Source organism: Neoarius graeffei, chromosome 26 (genome assembly GCF_027579695.1).
Source record: "Neoarius graeffei isolate fNeoGra1 chromosome 26, fNeoGra1.pri, whole genome shotgun sequence".
Lineage (NCBI taxonomy): Eukaryota > Metazoa > Chordata > Actinopteri > Siluriformes > Ariidae > Neoarius > Neoarius graeffei.
In genome coordinates, this window is record NC_083594.1 from 6,705,397 (window position 1) to 6,719,604 (window position 14,208).

A 14,208-nucleotide genomic window follows, 5' to 3' on the forward strand; every position below is an offset into this window, starting at 1 on the left:
GTTCAATACGTTATCGTTTCCGGAGTAACAGCTTACACAAGGATTTATACAAAGTAAACAGAAAACAGAAAACGTACTCGTGTAATTGTTGACATGGTGAAGTTTTCACTGAGGAGATGTTTAACATTTTAGGAAGGAGTCTCCAGTGTCAGTGCTCTGTCACAACTGAGTTTTATTCCTTATTTATTTAATTATAAAAAAATAATTAAAGGAGAACTAAAGTCATTTTTAAACTTGCTTTATTTCTTAATTAACGTGTTATTCAATTACGTTTTTGGTTTTAGTAAACTTATATCGTGACTCGTATTGGCAACTAATTGCAATTAAATATTATACGTATCGGCCTGTTCGGTTTTTAGCCGTGTTGAACTTAGTTTGTTTGGTCCACGGTAGGCGTCGCTTCTCCGCGCGATCTTCACAAGACTTGTGCGAGACTTCGAAAAGTCAAGTGTCAGCCAGGTGTCTGCGCCGCCATTTTGAAAACTATTTTCCAAATGAAATATTGCACGAGTTTAAATGATGATTACTGCCGACTTTTTTCAAACTTTCCTGATTGCTATCAAAACAAACAAACAAAACTTCCGGCTTGATTACGTCAGCATTCGAAAGAGGGCGTGTGCATCTTTTGACAGCGTTGGCAGATGTTGGTCACTTTGATTTCCGCTGTACGTTTTACTTCCGTCCTACGATGTCTCGCACAGGTCTCAACGAATCTCGTTTACGGCCATTGCTTTGACATATGGACTGATATTACAGAACATATTTCTCACACTCATAACTTGCTATAGCAGCGACAAAATAGCAATCAACAATGCATTCCTGTATTTAATAAAATGAGATAAACAGAATTTTGATAATAAAAAAAATTTGCCTTCAGTTCTCCTTTAATACAGTACTCACTCAGATGACTAGATAATACTTTTTATTCTATCCACATTCACTGGATATGAGCAATCATGCGCTCTGATTGGCTACTCTACTACGAGGATATCAGCTCATATACCATGAGTAGAGAAAAACAAAATGGTGGAGCGTGTTGCTGAAGCATCCGAGGATGAAATAAAAACTACTCAAAAACAAAACCCCAAAAAATACAAAAAAAAAATATGGACTGAAAATATTTGATGGTAAGAATGCATCTTTTTTTATTTTTCAAGAATTATTACTATCGCATTTTTCAAAAATTACTCCTGTCATTTCGTCGCTTTGTTTACATTCCAAGCGGAAATGATTTTGTCGGATGTTTTGTATAAAGTTTTGCAAAAAAATAAAAATAAAAATGCTCCGTTTCTCAAAATCCAGTGAATGTGGATAGAATAAAACAGTTATTGCACTCAATCTCGTCGTACACGGCTTATAGCTGATTTGGTGTTACGTGCCTCGTGTACGTAGCTCATGTATGACTCGATTTCGGGGAATAACTGTTAAAGGGCTGACGTCACGAACATGACTCTATGCAATTTCTTAAATAAACTATACAAGATGGCAAACATGTTAGATTTCTGTTATAATTACGTGAAAAAAAGCTGTTGTTACGCAAATATCCAACTTTTAATTGCACAGCGCAAGAAAACTGGGTCCGTGGCTCGCGGCCATGTTGTGACGTCAGCGGGAGAACACGCTGCGGTTCACTGGCTGTTCTACTCTGGTTCTACTCAATGGAAATGGCGCATGAAAACGCCGGTGAACTCTCTAGTGCTAGCTCTTCCTCTTCTGGGAGCCTAGAATTGTGTTGATCTCTTCCGAATAGAATCTATGATAGCCTACCCTCTTTACCCTTTGCCTCTTGTTGCTAGGCGGCAGTTACATGAAAGCCGCAAGCTTTCACAAGCAAATACATGACTGATATCACGCCGACTTTATGATTACATTTATGATTATCATGTAGAATCTATAGCTCTACGTACCTTTATCTTATGTCGTTTCACAACACATGCTCTGACAGGAGGACTGTCTTTGGATCCGGCATAGCTACTAGTAGACCCCCTCCGGAATACTGGCACTGTTGCCAGATTGGGATTTTTCCCGCCCAGTTGAGCGGTTTCAAGTGCATTTTGGTGGGTTTTGAACATATTTTGGGCCGGAAAACGTCAGCAGTATCTGGCAACAGATACTGCTGACGTTTTCCGGCCCAAAATATGTTCAAAACCCACCAAAATGCACTTGAAACCGCTCAACTGGGCAGGAAAAATCCCAATCTGGCAACACTGTGTAGGCACTGCTGATGGTAGTAACACACGTTTGTGCTGAACTGAACACCCAAGAGATTCTTTTAAGCTGGGAAGGGTGTCAAAACAATCCAAATCGAAGTGTTCAGAGCACAGGACGGATGTTGGTGAGGGCTCCCACTTGTCACGAGTGCGCCTGACTTGCTTCACCCACTTCGCATGCAGCTCGGGATCTCTGGGAAACTTGAATAAACTTACCCCATCCTTTATGATTACATTTATGTAAGTACAACGCGAAGGCATAATAACTAATATATATATATATATATATATATATATATATATATATATATATATATATATATATAATAATGTATAATAATAATACTAATAATGACAAACTGAACACCTGTCGCATCAACAATAAACTGGTAAGTTAGGAGGAAGGTTCTTTCGCTGACGTCATATAGCTCCTCCTCCTCCTCCGTCTCCTGGGTGCTGCAGCCCTGTCAAATTTGCCCAAATAGCCGCGTTTTTTAATCATAACTTGTAAAATAGGCGCATTCGTGAATTAATATATGGATCATCGGGAATGACTTTTTATGTTATAAAACATCGCCAAAGATGTCAAAAACGTGTCATCAGCACTTTAAATATTCCATTATACAGAAGTAATTTTGTAAATGTAGCATTTTTTTAAAGTAAACTTTTATTTTCGGCTGAACTGTGGCTACGCTGATCTAGATTATCGATTTTAAAAATGCTTCTCCATGAATATTTTATCCTTAAATTCAAATATTAATTAATTAATTCTTATCTTTTTTTTAAGAATATAGGATATGATCACTTTAGAGGCATCCTCAGTGCCTTAACCATCAGTAAGCAAATTGAGGATGATGATAATGAATAAAATCTTTATATTTATCTCAGATATCAGATTATACTTGAATTACACACACAGAGTAGCCCTGAAATCCCACCTTGCTCTGCGTGTTCTCCAGCAGTCTGTTCTTGGCGTGTACCTCCTCCTGGATGGAGTCGTAGACATTCAGCAGCACGATGTCGCTGTCCTCGCTGTACTGACTCAGAGCCTCGATCAGCTGCTTCTTCCTCTGGTTAGCCAGACTCTTCCTCTGCCTCCTCCTCTGCCTCAGCTCCTCGTTTTTCGCCTGCTCGCCCCCGACAAACTCCTGCTCTAGCTGATGAAGCCTGAAGGTCAAAAAACAGCCTGTCGTCTGCATACTCACACTCTTCATCATCATCATCATCGTCACTCACAAATACAGCAATAAAGCAATTTTAGCCAAAAAAAAAACCACACCATAAAATTCCATTATACAGAATTAACTAATATTCAATATATGAATAAAATTTTTGCTTAATCTACAGAGTTGGAAAAAAAAAACCCACAGAATCATTTCCAGTTCATAAAACCTTTGATATAGCCTTCACCTTAAGTTGATGTGTTCATGTTTGTACTTTTTTCTGTCTCTTGGGTCACTGTTGTGATCTTTATACCTGCTATAACATGAGCGATAACAGGAACTAACATGTTCAAGTAGCTAGAAATGGATAAGAAGTACATATGGTGTTCTTTAAGAAATAATAGACTATATAACACCATATAACACACACGTTTTTGAGAAACAAGGCCCAGATTTGTGTTCGGATTTCCAATGTGACCTTGCCTTATTTACGTTATTGTTGTGAAAAAAAAATTCCCTCGCCGAATCACCTTTCCAAAACATGTTTCCGATCCAGTGGGCCTGGCGTAGCAACAACTGCTGAGTCTGGAACTCCGGGCTCTCCCCCCGGACCTGCCGTAATACCTCCCTTGTTTGGTTCACTCTCCTGTGAGAAACGTGCGTGTGTGTGTGATTCTGTAACACTGAGGAATTTTCCTGAAATGTCCTCATATGAATAATTTGACAAATTAAATGGATAAATCAGAAATAAAATGGAAAGACGCTGACCGGTAACATGTCCTGGGACGTTTCTGAGGGCTCTGGGGTGGCTCCGTTGACAGGACTGACCTCTGTGGTGGAGTCACCTGCGACAGAAAAGACCAGAGCTCATGTGCTGCTGCTGCTGAGGGGAAAAGTTCGTATCCCTCATGACTTTTGGGTAAGAATGGCGAACGTAACCTTATATTATAATTTATCTACGAAAAAATGGAAACAAGACAACAATTCAAACCATAGAAAGCAAAAATCATGTTTTGCCATGACGCTCTCAGTCTTAAGACAGAATTTGAGGGCAGAATAATATTAATTATTCTATCCACATTCACAGGATATGAGCAATCGTGCATGCTGATTGGCTACTCTACTACTAGGATATCAGCTCATATACCATGAGTAGAGAAAAACAAAATGGCAGAGCGTGTTGCTGAACCGAGGATGAAATAAAAACTCTCCTCGAAAACAAAACCCCAAGAATTATCATCAAGTATTTAAAAGAAACAGAAATAGCTAAAAGAATATGTCCTTCCCCCCCAAAAAAAAATTTCTCCCGTTCCACACTCCAGCCCAGTTGGAGGTGGTAATGCACCTTTATGTTGGTTTGCCAACCACCAAAAAACCCTAAAGAAGAAAACCACAAAAAATACAAAAAAAGAGCAACAAAATATGGAATAAAAGTATTTGATGGTAAGAACATATCTTTTTTATTTTTCAAGAATTATCATCATCGCATTTTTCACAAATTGCTCCTGTCATTTCGCCGGTTTGTTTACATTCTAAGCGGAAATTATTTTGTCGGACGTTTTGTATGACGTCTTTATTTATCTCATCTCATCTCATCATCTGTAGCCGCTTTATCCTGTTCTACAGGGTCGCAGGCAAGCTGGAGCCTATCCCAGCTGACTACGGGTGAAAGGCAGGGTACACCCTGGACAAGTCGCCAGGTCATCACAGGGCTGACACATAGACACAGACAACCATTCACACTCACATTCACACCTACGCTCAATTTAGGTGGTGTTTACATTAGACCGTATCCGTATCGTTTTCGTTGCAGATGCACTGTCCGTGCACATTAAAATGCCGGAAAACGACTCCACAGGTGAAACAGTTTGAATCCGCCAGGGCCCACGTATTCAACCCAGTACGTATCTGATCCGGTGCTGTGTAAACATTGAGGAACGAGGAAACGCAGTGCTGAGCTCTAGCTGACGTCGTCATTGGACAACGTCACTGTGACATCCACCTTCCTGATTCGCTGGCATTGGTCATGCCACGTTGGTCATGTGAATGACAGGGATGTGATTTGGGGCTGGTGAAATTATCTGAAAATTTTAGCTGGGGGTCTGGGGGCCACAGGCCCCCAGCTGGTCCAGGGCAGCGGCCTGGTGGGGGGACAAGGGGGGAAGCCCCCCGAAGCTCCTGGGTTCTGGGGTTTTCTGACTTAAAAATTGTACTAAAATGGCAAGCAAACACACAAGAAAAAACTTGTCATGATTAACAAATTCAAGCCAATTTAATGGTCAACATGCAACTCTCACACACACACACACACACACACACACACACACACACACACACACACACACACACACTCTCGCTCACACACTCTCACTCACTCTCTCACACACACACACACACTCTCTCTCTCACCCCCCCCCCCCCCAAAGAACCAGCGCGAGCAGGGCCCGCTAGCCCTGCGCCTTGTGACGTAATTCGCCCCGAGGCGAGCCGCAGTTTTTCTCCAACCATTCCCAGCGGAACTTTTTTTTCACTATTCTGTCAGTTTCTTTAACTCGATTTGCATCTTTACGCCTCGATCACGGAGGCTGCCATCTTTCAACTCTTTGTTTGAAGCGAGCTTACGTACAGCTATCTAACAAGCGCGTTCATTGGTTGTTACAGAGCGATGAGCCAATCACGTACCTCGTTTCATCTCATTGACGTAATTACGTCATTTACGCAATTACGTCAATGAGATGACGTCATTTACGCAATTACGTCAATGAGATGAAACGAGGTACGTGATTGGCTCATCGCTCTGTAACAACCAATGAACGCGCTTGTTAGATAGCTGTACGTAAGCTTGCTTCAAACAAAGAGTTGAAAGATGGCAGCCTCCATGATCGAGGCGTAAAGATGCAAATCCGAGGCTGCCATCTTTCAAACAAAGTCGGAACGAATAGGATACGAATGTGGATGAGGGAAAAATCGGAAAAAAATTTTTCTTCAAGTTTTGAGGTGAAAAAAGCGGAATTCCGCGAATTCGCGGAAAAATCACATTCCTGGAATGAGCAATACAGGAAGTGTGTTGAGGAAGTCATTAAGTGAATGAGCAATACAGGAAGTGTGTTGGTTACCGTAGCACTAAATAGTCTTGTTGTAATCGCAAAAAACGGCTGTTCTGCGAGGTGAAGAGTGTACCGAACACTGTTAGATCCTTCTAGCATAAACACAAAGGCCATACACGGTGTAAAAAAGGCGTCATTGTAGTACCAGTACCGCCGATAACAGACTGGCATACTTCATTTTTTACAACGACATCCTTCCACTTGCAAGTGGTGAGTGACTTGCGCATGCCCGATATGCACTGGGATCATGTGACGTGCCGTCTAATTAGTCATGTGATTAGCGTATCCGTGTATTGGCGTTGCTGTGTGCACGGGGAACGGTTTTGTTGCGGGCACAGAAATTTTGTGTGTGTACGCGAATCATTTTAAAAACGTTAATCTGATGATCCGCTGATTCGAAATAATGTAAACAGGGCCTTAGAGTCACCAGTTAACCTAACCTGCATGTCTTTGGACTGTGGGGGAAACCGGAGCACCCAGAGGAAACCCACGCCGACACGGGGAGAACATGCAAACTCCGCACAGAAAGGCCCTCGCCGGCCACGGGGCTCGAACCCGGACCTTCTTGCTGTGAGGCGACAGCGCGAACCACTACACCACCGTGCCGCCCGTCTTTATTTATCGAATTTGCAAAAAAATTAAAATGCTCCGTTTCTCAAAATCCAGTGAATGTGGATAGAATAAAAGTTATTCCACTCAATCTCGTCGTACATGGCTTACAGCCGACTTGGTGTGATTCGATTTTGTGGAATAACTGTTAATGATCTTATACATACAGCACACAGCTTACTGTAGTGATTTTCACTATTAAAGGAAAACTCCACCCTGAAACACAGGAAATATTTTTAGAATTAAAAAATTTTGTGATGTTGGTGTTGTATTTACGTTTTTTCCATAGGAAGCCAGCTGATGTCTAGTGTAGCTAGAAGCCATGGCCTAATGGTTAGAGAAGCAACTTTGGGACCAAAAGGTTGCTGGTTCGATTCGCTAGACCTGTAAGAATGGCTGAAATGCCCTTGAGCAAGGCACCTAACCCCCAACTGCTCCCCAGGCTGCTCTGGGTATGTTGTACGTCACTCTGGATAAAAGTGTCTGCTAAATGCCTGTAATGTAATATAATACTGTACAGTGTGGTTTAATACGAGAAACTGACTCAACAACATAGAGATATTGGTTAGGTTTCACTTTTAGCTCCAAAAAGTGCTTCTTTTCTCACACACCATTTCTGCAGTGATGTTCCAAACTAGTAGCCTGGGCCCGCCCATCCTAAGTGTGACGCAACACGGGGGCCTGTTGCGAACTTAGTCTGGCAAAGCAAGCTATCTCCAGCTCTTCCAAGCTCCCGAAAAATCGAGAGCCAATCAACTTTGAGCATCTCCAACGGCCCTGGGTAGAGGCGTGTTCAAGGCAGTGATGTAGTAGAACTGCGACCGGAAGCCATAGATTGTTTACAGAATCTATGCCGGAAGCGCTTCATTCACTAGAAACATTACGAACATGGAGCAGCGGCAAGCCTTTGACACAGCAGTAGATGCTGTATTGAAAGCATTCAACGGGAAGTTCTCATTGAAAACGGAGCAAAGAGCAGCCCTGGAGGTATTTATCTTCTTCCTGTTACTCAAGCAGTTTCCATCGCGTCACATACGTCAGAGGAAAGAGTGATGTGATTGGTTTGAGCTTCGTCACAGCCTTTTCTGGCTTTGACCAGTAGCAAACTGAGGCATTTCAGGGAGGCGGGTCAACCACGCGCTTTGGGAAACGGTTGGGCTTAATATCTTTGCCAGACCAATGCTCGCAGAGCTTTGAAGTTGCGTTAGCCAGACTACCAAACTAGAGCCCTGCACTCCCGCGGGAGTCCCGCGGGACCCGACGCAAAGCAGTGCGGCGCGGGACAAATTTTGAAAGCTCATTGCGGGCGCGGGCGGGAGGGGGAGTGCACAATGCGGGCGTGGGCGGGAGAGGTGATAAGCTGCAGTCCCGCTAACTAAAAACGTGTTTAAAATAAAATGTATAAATTATCATATATAATTTGTGCTGGATATTTTATTTGGCATCAATAAAAACATTTTAAGATGCCTAAATTTGCGGATGTGGTCTAATCTCGCGTACGTTTCCGATTCCTTTCCGCTCTTCCGTGTTTGAGATCTCCGATCATGGCAGAAGAGCAGAGCTCCTCTAGTGAAGCTCACAGTGCTTCAGAAGTAAGTGATGCTTTAAAAAGAGGTACATTTACCGTTAAAAAGTCAACAGTCCTGAAATCAGACATTTGGAAGTCGTTCTCACTCGTGTACGACGCACCCCTGAACGTGAGCTGTAGATATTTATGCTCAAATCCACTCAAAGTAGGGGGCGGGGCACCATCACACTGTGCCTTTAAATTATATTAATTTCTTATAGGCCTACTTGTATTTCCTAGAATGTAAATGTGAGGAGTGACATATAAGCTATGTGCAATGTACAATATTCTTAATATCCACTGTAGATTTTGGTAGGTGTGTTGGGAACCTCTATAAAGCCTCAGCTGTGCATGCCGCCTGGCAATGCGCACCCTCGCTACGTGCGCTAGGTGAAGGATCGGTCAGTGGAGAGCTCAGCTAAGCTCAGCATGTTTAATTCCCCAAGCCAATGACAAGAACTTTCATGAGAAATAACGCGAACGTCTGCATCATGCGGGATTTGCGGGCGGGAGCGGGACAAAATATGGCAGGCGCGGGCGGGAGCAGGACTGAAAATCATAATTCTTTGCGGGAGCGGGAGGGAGCGGGACTGCACAATGCGGGAGCGGGACTGAAAATTCTGTCCCGCGCAGACCTCTATTCCAAACCATATGAGAAATCAAGTGTAGAATTAGAGATAATGTGGAGCAAACACTGGACCCAAAGCTCCACAATGCAATGCAGCATGACGTGAAAGACTTGGCTTGGCTAGTTAATGGTCTACAAGATGAGTGTGACGGCACTGATGGTGGTTTTAGCATCAAATATGAAGCTTTGGAAGCTGATCTGTGAGCACAGTGTCCAGATGAGGTGGTGTGAGAGCTGGACGGATTAAAGTACTAAAGCGCCGCTGCATTATTTTATTTATTTATGAAGCAAGGAAGGATGAACCAAAGTGGAAGACTGATAACCGAAGTGAAAATAGAGCAATGAATGAAGTTTAAACTAACGACTCTGCCTTGGCTGCCATTATAGATTAAATTGGATTTCTCCTCTAATATCCTGTCATAGACTCTCTGAACATCTTTGGTGCGTAATCATTTTGTGTCTTAGTGCTCTTCATTTTGTCCGAAGCGCACAGAAACTATTTCTGTATGATCTTACATGCTTGGGGAGCTTTTGCTCTCTCCAGGTTAGACAGCTTGGTCTCATAAGACATTCTCAAGGCTGCGATGTCCTCCTGGAGCTTAGCTTTGGATTCCTGTTCCGCATTGTAGTCCGCCTGCAGTCTGGCAAGCTTCTCCTCATAATCCTGAATTCACACACACACAATCACTTTGCAAATTTTTACATTCATAGCATCTGTAACATGAATGTCTCTGTAGAGACTGTAGTGATAAACTATTTAGAACTCAACAGAAAAACCACCGCATTAGTGAAATGGTGAAGAAGGCTTAAGCTCCGCCTACTTGCCATATATCACATTGCTGGGTTTCAAGTGACGTCACATCCGCCTCATTAGTTATTCAAAACTTTAGCTGGTGGTCTACCAAAGCTCAGTTGACAAAGTGTTTGTACGGAGAAGGTGCATTACTCGCATGAAAAATGCCTTACACTTGCATTGTTTTAGGTTGTTCGAATCGATCAAACCGTGAAACTGATAAAAGTTTCTTCAGGGTTCCTTGTGAACTAATAAAAAAGGGTGAACGAACACAGGATTTCACAAAAAGACGTGGAGAACGGTGGCTTTTGAACCTCTCAGTGGACGAGTTTGCAGTGATCACTTGGTGAAAGGTTTGTATTTCCCTCTCAACTCTGGCCTTAGTGTTTTCCAAGTACTTTTCTTGCTATGTGTCGTTATTTTACGGTACTTTTTTTAGTCACGAAGCGCTAAAGTCCCCAGCTGTTTCTTTGTTTACTCCTCACAAAGTCCATATGCATGAAGGTCGCGACAAAATTCATCCCCAGCCGTACAGTTACAATGCGCCGTGATCACTTCTCCGTCTTGTTTAACTAAGATCCAGGTCTTTAAAGGGGTTTCTGATGATCTTTGTGAATGATTTAGCTGAGAGATAAGAGCCAATACAAGTGAGAATCAAGCCAACTGTTGTTTGTTTACACTTCAACTTTCAGCGCTTCATTGTAAAGACGCGAACAAAAAACTTAAAAAATAAAACCATACTTACACGGGCAAAAACAATACAGGATTCGTTCAGCAGCAACTTGATAGCGAGGTCCATTACCCAGCCACATACAACCCCGATTCCAAAAAAGTTGGGACAAAGTACAAATTGTAAATAAAAACGGAATGCAATAATTTACAAATCTCAAAAACTGATATTGTATTCACAATAGAACATAGACAACATATCAAATGTCGAAAGTGAGACATTTTGAAATTTCATGCCAAATATTGGCTCATTTGAAATTTCATGACAGCAACACATCTCAAAAAAGTTGGGACAGGGGCAATAAGAGGCTGGAAAAGTTAAAGGTACAAAAAAGGAACAGCTGGAGGACCAAATTGCAACTCATTAGGTCAATTGGCAATAGGTCATTAACATGACTGGGTATAAAAAGAGCATCTTGGAGTGGCAGCGGCTCTCAGAAGTAAAGATGGGAAGAGGATCACCAATCCCCCTAATTCTGCGCCGACAAATAGTGGAGCAATATCAGAAAGGAGTTCGACAGTGTAAAATTGCAAAGAGTTTGAACATATCATCATCTACAGGGCATAACATCATCAAAAGATTCAGAGAATCTGGAAGAATCTCTGTGCGTAAGGGTCAAGGCCGGAAAACTGTACCGGGTGCCCGTGATCTTCGGGCCCTTAGACGGCACTGCATCACATACAGGCATGCTTCTGTATTGGAAATCACAAAATGGGCTCAGGAATATTTCCAGAGAACATTATCTGTGAACACAATTCACCGTGCCATCCGCCGTTGCCAGCTAAAACTCTATAGTTCAAAGAAGAAGCCGTATCTAAACATGATCCAAAAGCGCAGACGTCTTCTCTGGGCCAAGGCTCATTTAAAATGGACTGTGGCAAAGTGGAAAACTGTTCTGTGGTCAGACGAATCAAAATTTGAAGTTCTTTATGGAAATCAGGGACGCCGTGTCATTCGGACTAAAGAGGAGAAGGACGACCCAAGTTGTTATCAGCACTCAGTTCAGAATCCTGCATCTCTGATGGTATGGGGTTGCATTAGTGCGTGTGGCATGGGCAGCTTACATATCTGGAAAGACACCATCAATGCTGAAAGGTATATCCAGGTTCTAGAGCAACATATGCTCCCATCCAGACGACGTCTCTTTCAGGGAAGACCTTGCATTGTCCAACATGACAATGCCAAACCACATACTGCATCAATTACAGCATCATGGCTGTGTAGAAGAAGGGTCCGGGTACTGAACTGGCCAGCCTGCAGTCCAGATCTTTCACCCATTTGGCGCATCATAAAACGGAAGATACGACAAAAAAGACCTAAGACAGTTGAACAACTAGAATCCTACATTAGACAAGAATGGGTTAACATTCCTATCCCTAAACTTGAGCAACTTGTCTCCTCAGTCCCCAGACGTTTACAGACTGTTGTAAAGAGAAAAGGGGATGTCTCACAGTGGTAAACATGGCCTTGTCCCAACTTTTTTGAGATGTGTTGTTGTCATGAAATTTAAAATCACCTAATTTTTATCTTTAAATGATACATTTTCTCAGTTTAAACATTTGATATGTCATCTACAGTGGTGCTTGAAAGTTTGTGAACCCTTTAGAATTTTCTATATTTCTGCATAAATATGATCAAAAACATCATCAGATTTTCACACAAGTCCTAAAAGTAGATAAAGAGAACCCAGTTAAACAAATGAGACAAAAATATTATACTTGGTCATTTATTTATTGAGAAAAATGATCCAATATTACATATCTGTGAGTGGCAAAAGTATGTGAACCTTTGCTTTCAGTGTCTGGTGTGACCCCCTTGTGCAGCAATAACTGCAACTCAACGTTTGCGGTAACTGTCGATCAGTCCTGCACACAGGCTTGGAGGAATTTTAGCCCGTTCCTCCGTACAGAACAGCTTCAACTCTGGGATGTTGGTGGGTTTCCTCACATGAACTGCTCGCTTCAGGTCCTTCCACAACATTTCAATTGGATTAAGGTCAGGACTTTGACTTGGCCATTCCAAAACATTAACTTTATTCTTCTTTAATCATTCTTTGGTAGAATGACTTGTGTGTTTAGGGTCGGTGTCTTGCTGCATGACCCACCTTCTCTTGAGATTCAGTTCATGGACAGATGTCCTGACATTTTCCTTTAGAATTCCCTGGTATAATTCAGAATTCATTGTTCCATCAATGATGGCAAGCCATCCTGGCCCAGATGCAGCAAAACAGGCCCAAACCATGATACTACCACCACCATGTTTCACAGATGGGATAAGGTTCTTATGCTGGAATGCAGTGTTTTCCTTTCTCCAAATATAATGCTTCTCATTTAAACCAAAAATTTCTATTTTGATCTCATCCATCCACAAAACATTTTTCTAATAGCCTTCTGGCTTGTCCACATGATCTTTAGCAAACTGCAGATGAGCAGCAATGTTCTTTTGGAGAGCAGTGGCTTTCTCCTTGCAACCCTGCCATGCACACCATTGTTGTTCAGTGTTCTCCTGATGATGGACTCATGAACATTAACATTAGCCAATGTGGGAGAGGCCTTCAGTTTCTTAGAAGTTACCCTGGGGTCCTTTGTGACCTCGCCGACTATTACACACCTTGTTCTTGGAGTGATCTTTGTTGGTTGACCACTCCTGGGGAGGGTAACAGTGGTCTTTAATCTCCTCCATTTGTACACAATCTGTCTGACTGTGGATTGGTGGAGTCCAAACTCTTTAGAGATGGTTTTGTAACCTTTTCCAGCCTGATGAGCATCAACAACGCTTTTTCTGAGGTCCTCAGAAATCTCCTTTGTTCATGCCATGATACACTTCCACAAACGTGTTGTGAAGATCAGACTTTGATAGATCCCTGTTCTTTAAATAAAACAGGGTGCCCACTCACACCTGATTGTCATCCCATTGATTGAAAACACCGGACTCTAATTTCACCTTCAAATTAACTGCTAATCCTAGAGGTTCACATACTTTTGCCACTCACATATGTAATATTGGATCCTTTTCCTCAATAAATAAATGACCAAGTATAATATTTTTGTCTCATTTGTTTAACTGGGTTCTCTTTATCTACTTTTAGGACTTGTGTGAAAATCTGATGATGTTTTGGGTCATATTTATGCAGAAATATAGAAAATTCTAAAGGGTTCACAAACTTTCAAGCACCACTGTATGTTCTATTCTGAATAAAATTTTGAAACTTCCACATCATTGCATTCTGTTTTTATTTATAATTTGTACTTTGTCCCAACTTTTTTGGAATCAGGGTTGTACAAAAAAGTTGTAAGCCTCCACACTCTTCCACGCTTTCATCTGTTTTGCGGTGTAGAAGGACGTCTGCAACACCAGATAGTTCCAGATGTCTGAAGGGTAGTTTTTGAGATCGTATGACA

At 42.0% G+C, this 14,208-nt stretch overlaps 1 protein-coding gene across 1 annotated transcript in view; it reads right to left on the bottom strand.

Moving 5' to 3' along the window:
* kif17 (kinesin family member 17) overlaps positions 1-14,208 on the bottom strand; it is a 48,536-nt gene that overhangs the window by 15,669 nt on the left and 18,659 nt on the right. The window contains exons 8-11 of the mRNA XM_060909756.1: positions 9,801-9,948; positions 4,142-4,218; positions 3,904-4,019; positions 3,149-3,377 (exon numbers count right to left, since the gene is read on the bottom strand). Of these exons, the coding sequence (XP_060765739.1) occupies positions 3,149-3,377; positions 3,904-4,019; positions 4,142-4,218; positions 9,801-9,948 (570 nt within the window). The remainder of the gene's footprint in view (positions 1-3,148; positions 3,378-3,903; positions 4,020-4,141; positions 4,219-9,800; positions 9,949-14,208) is intronic.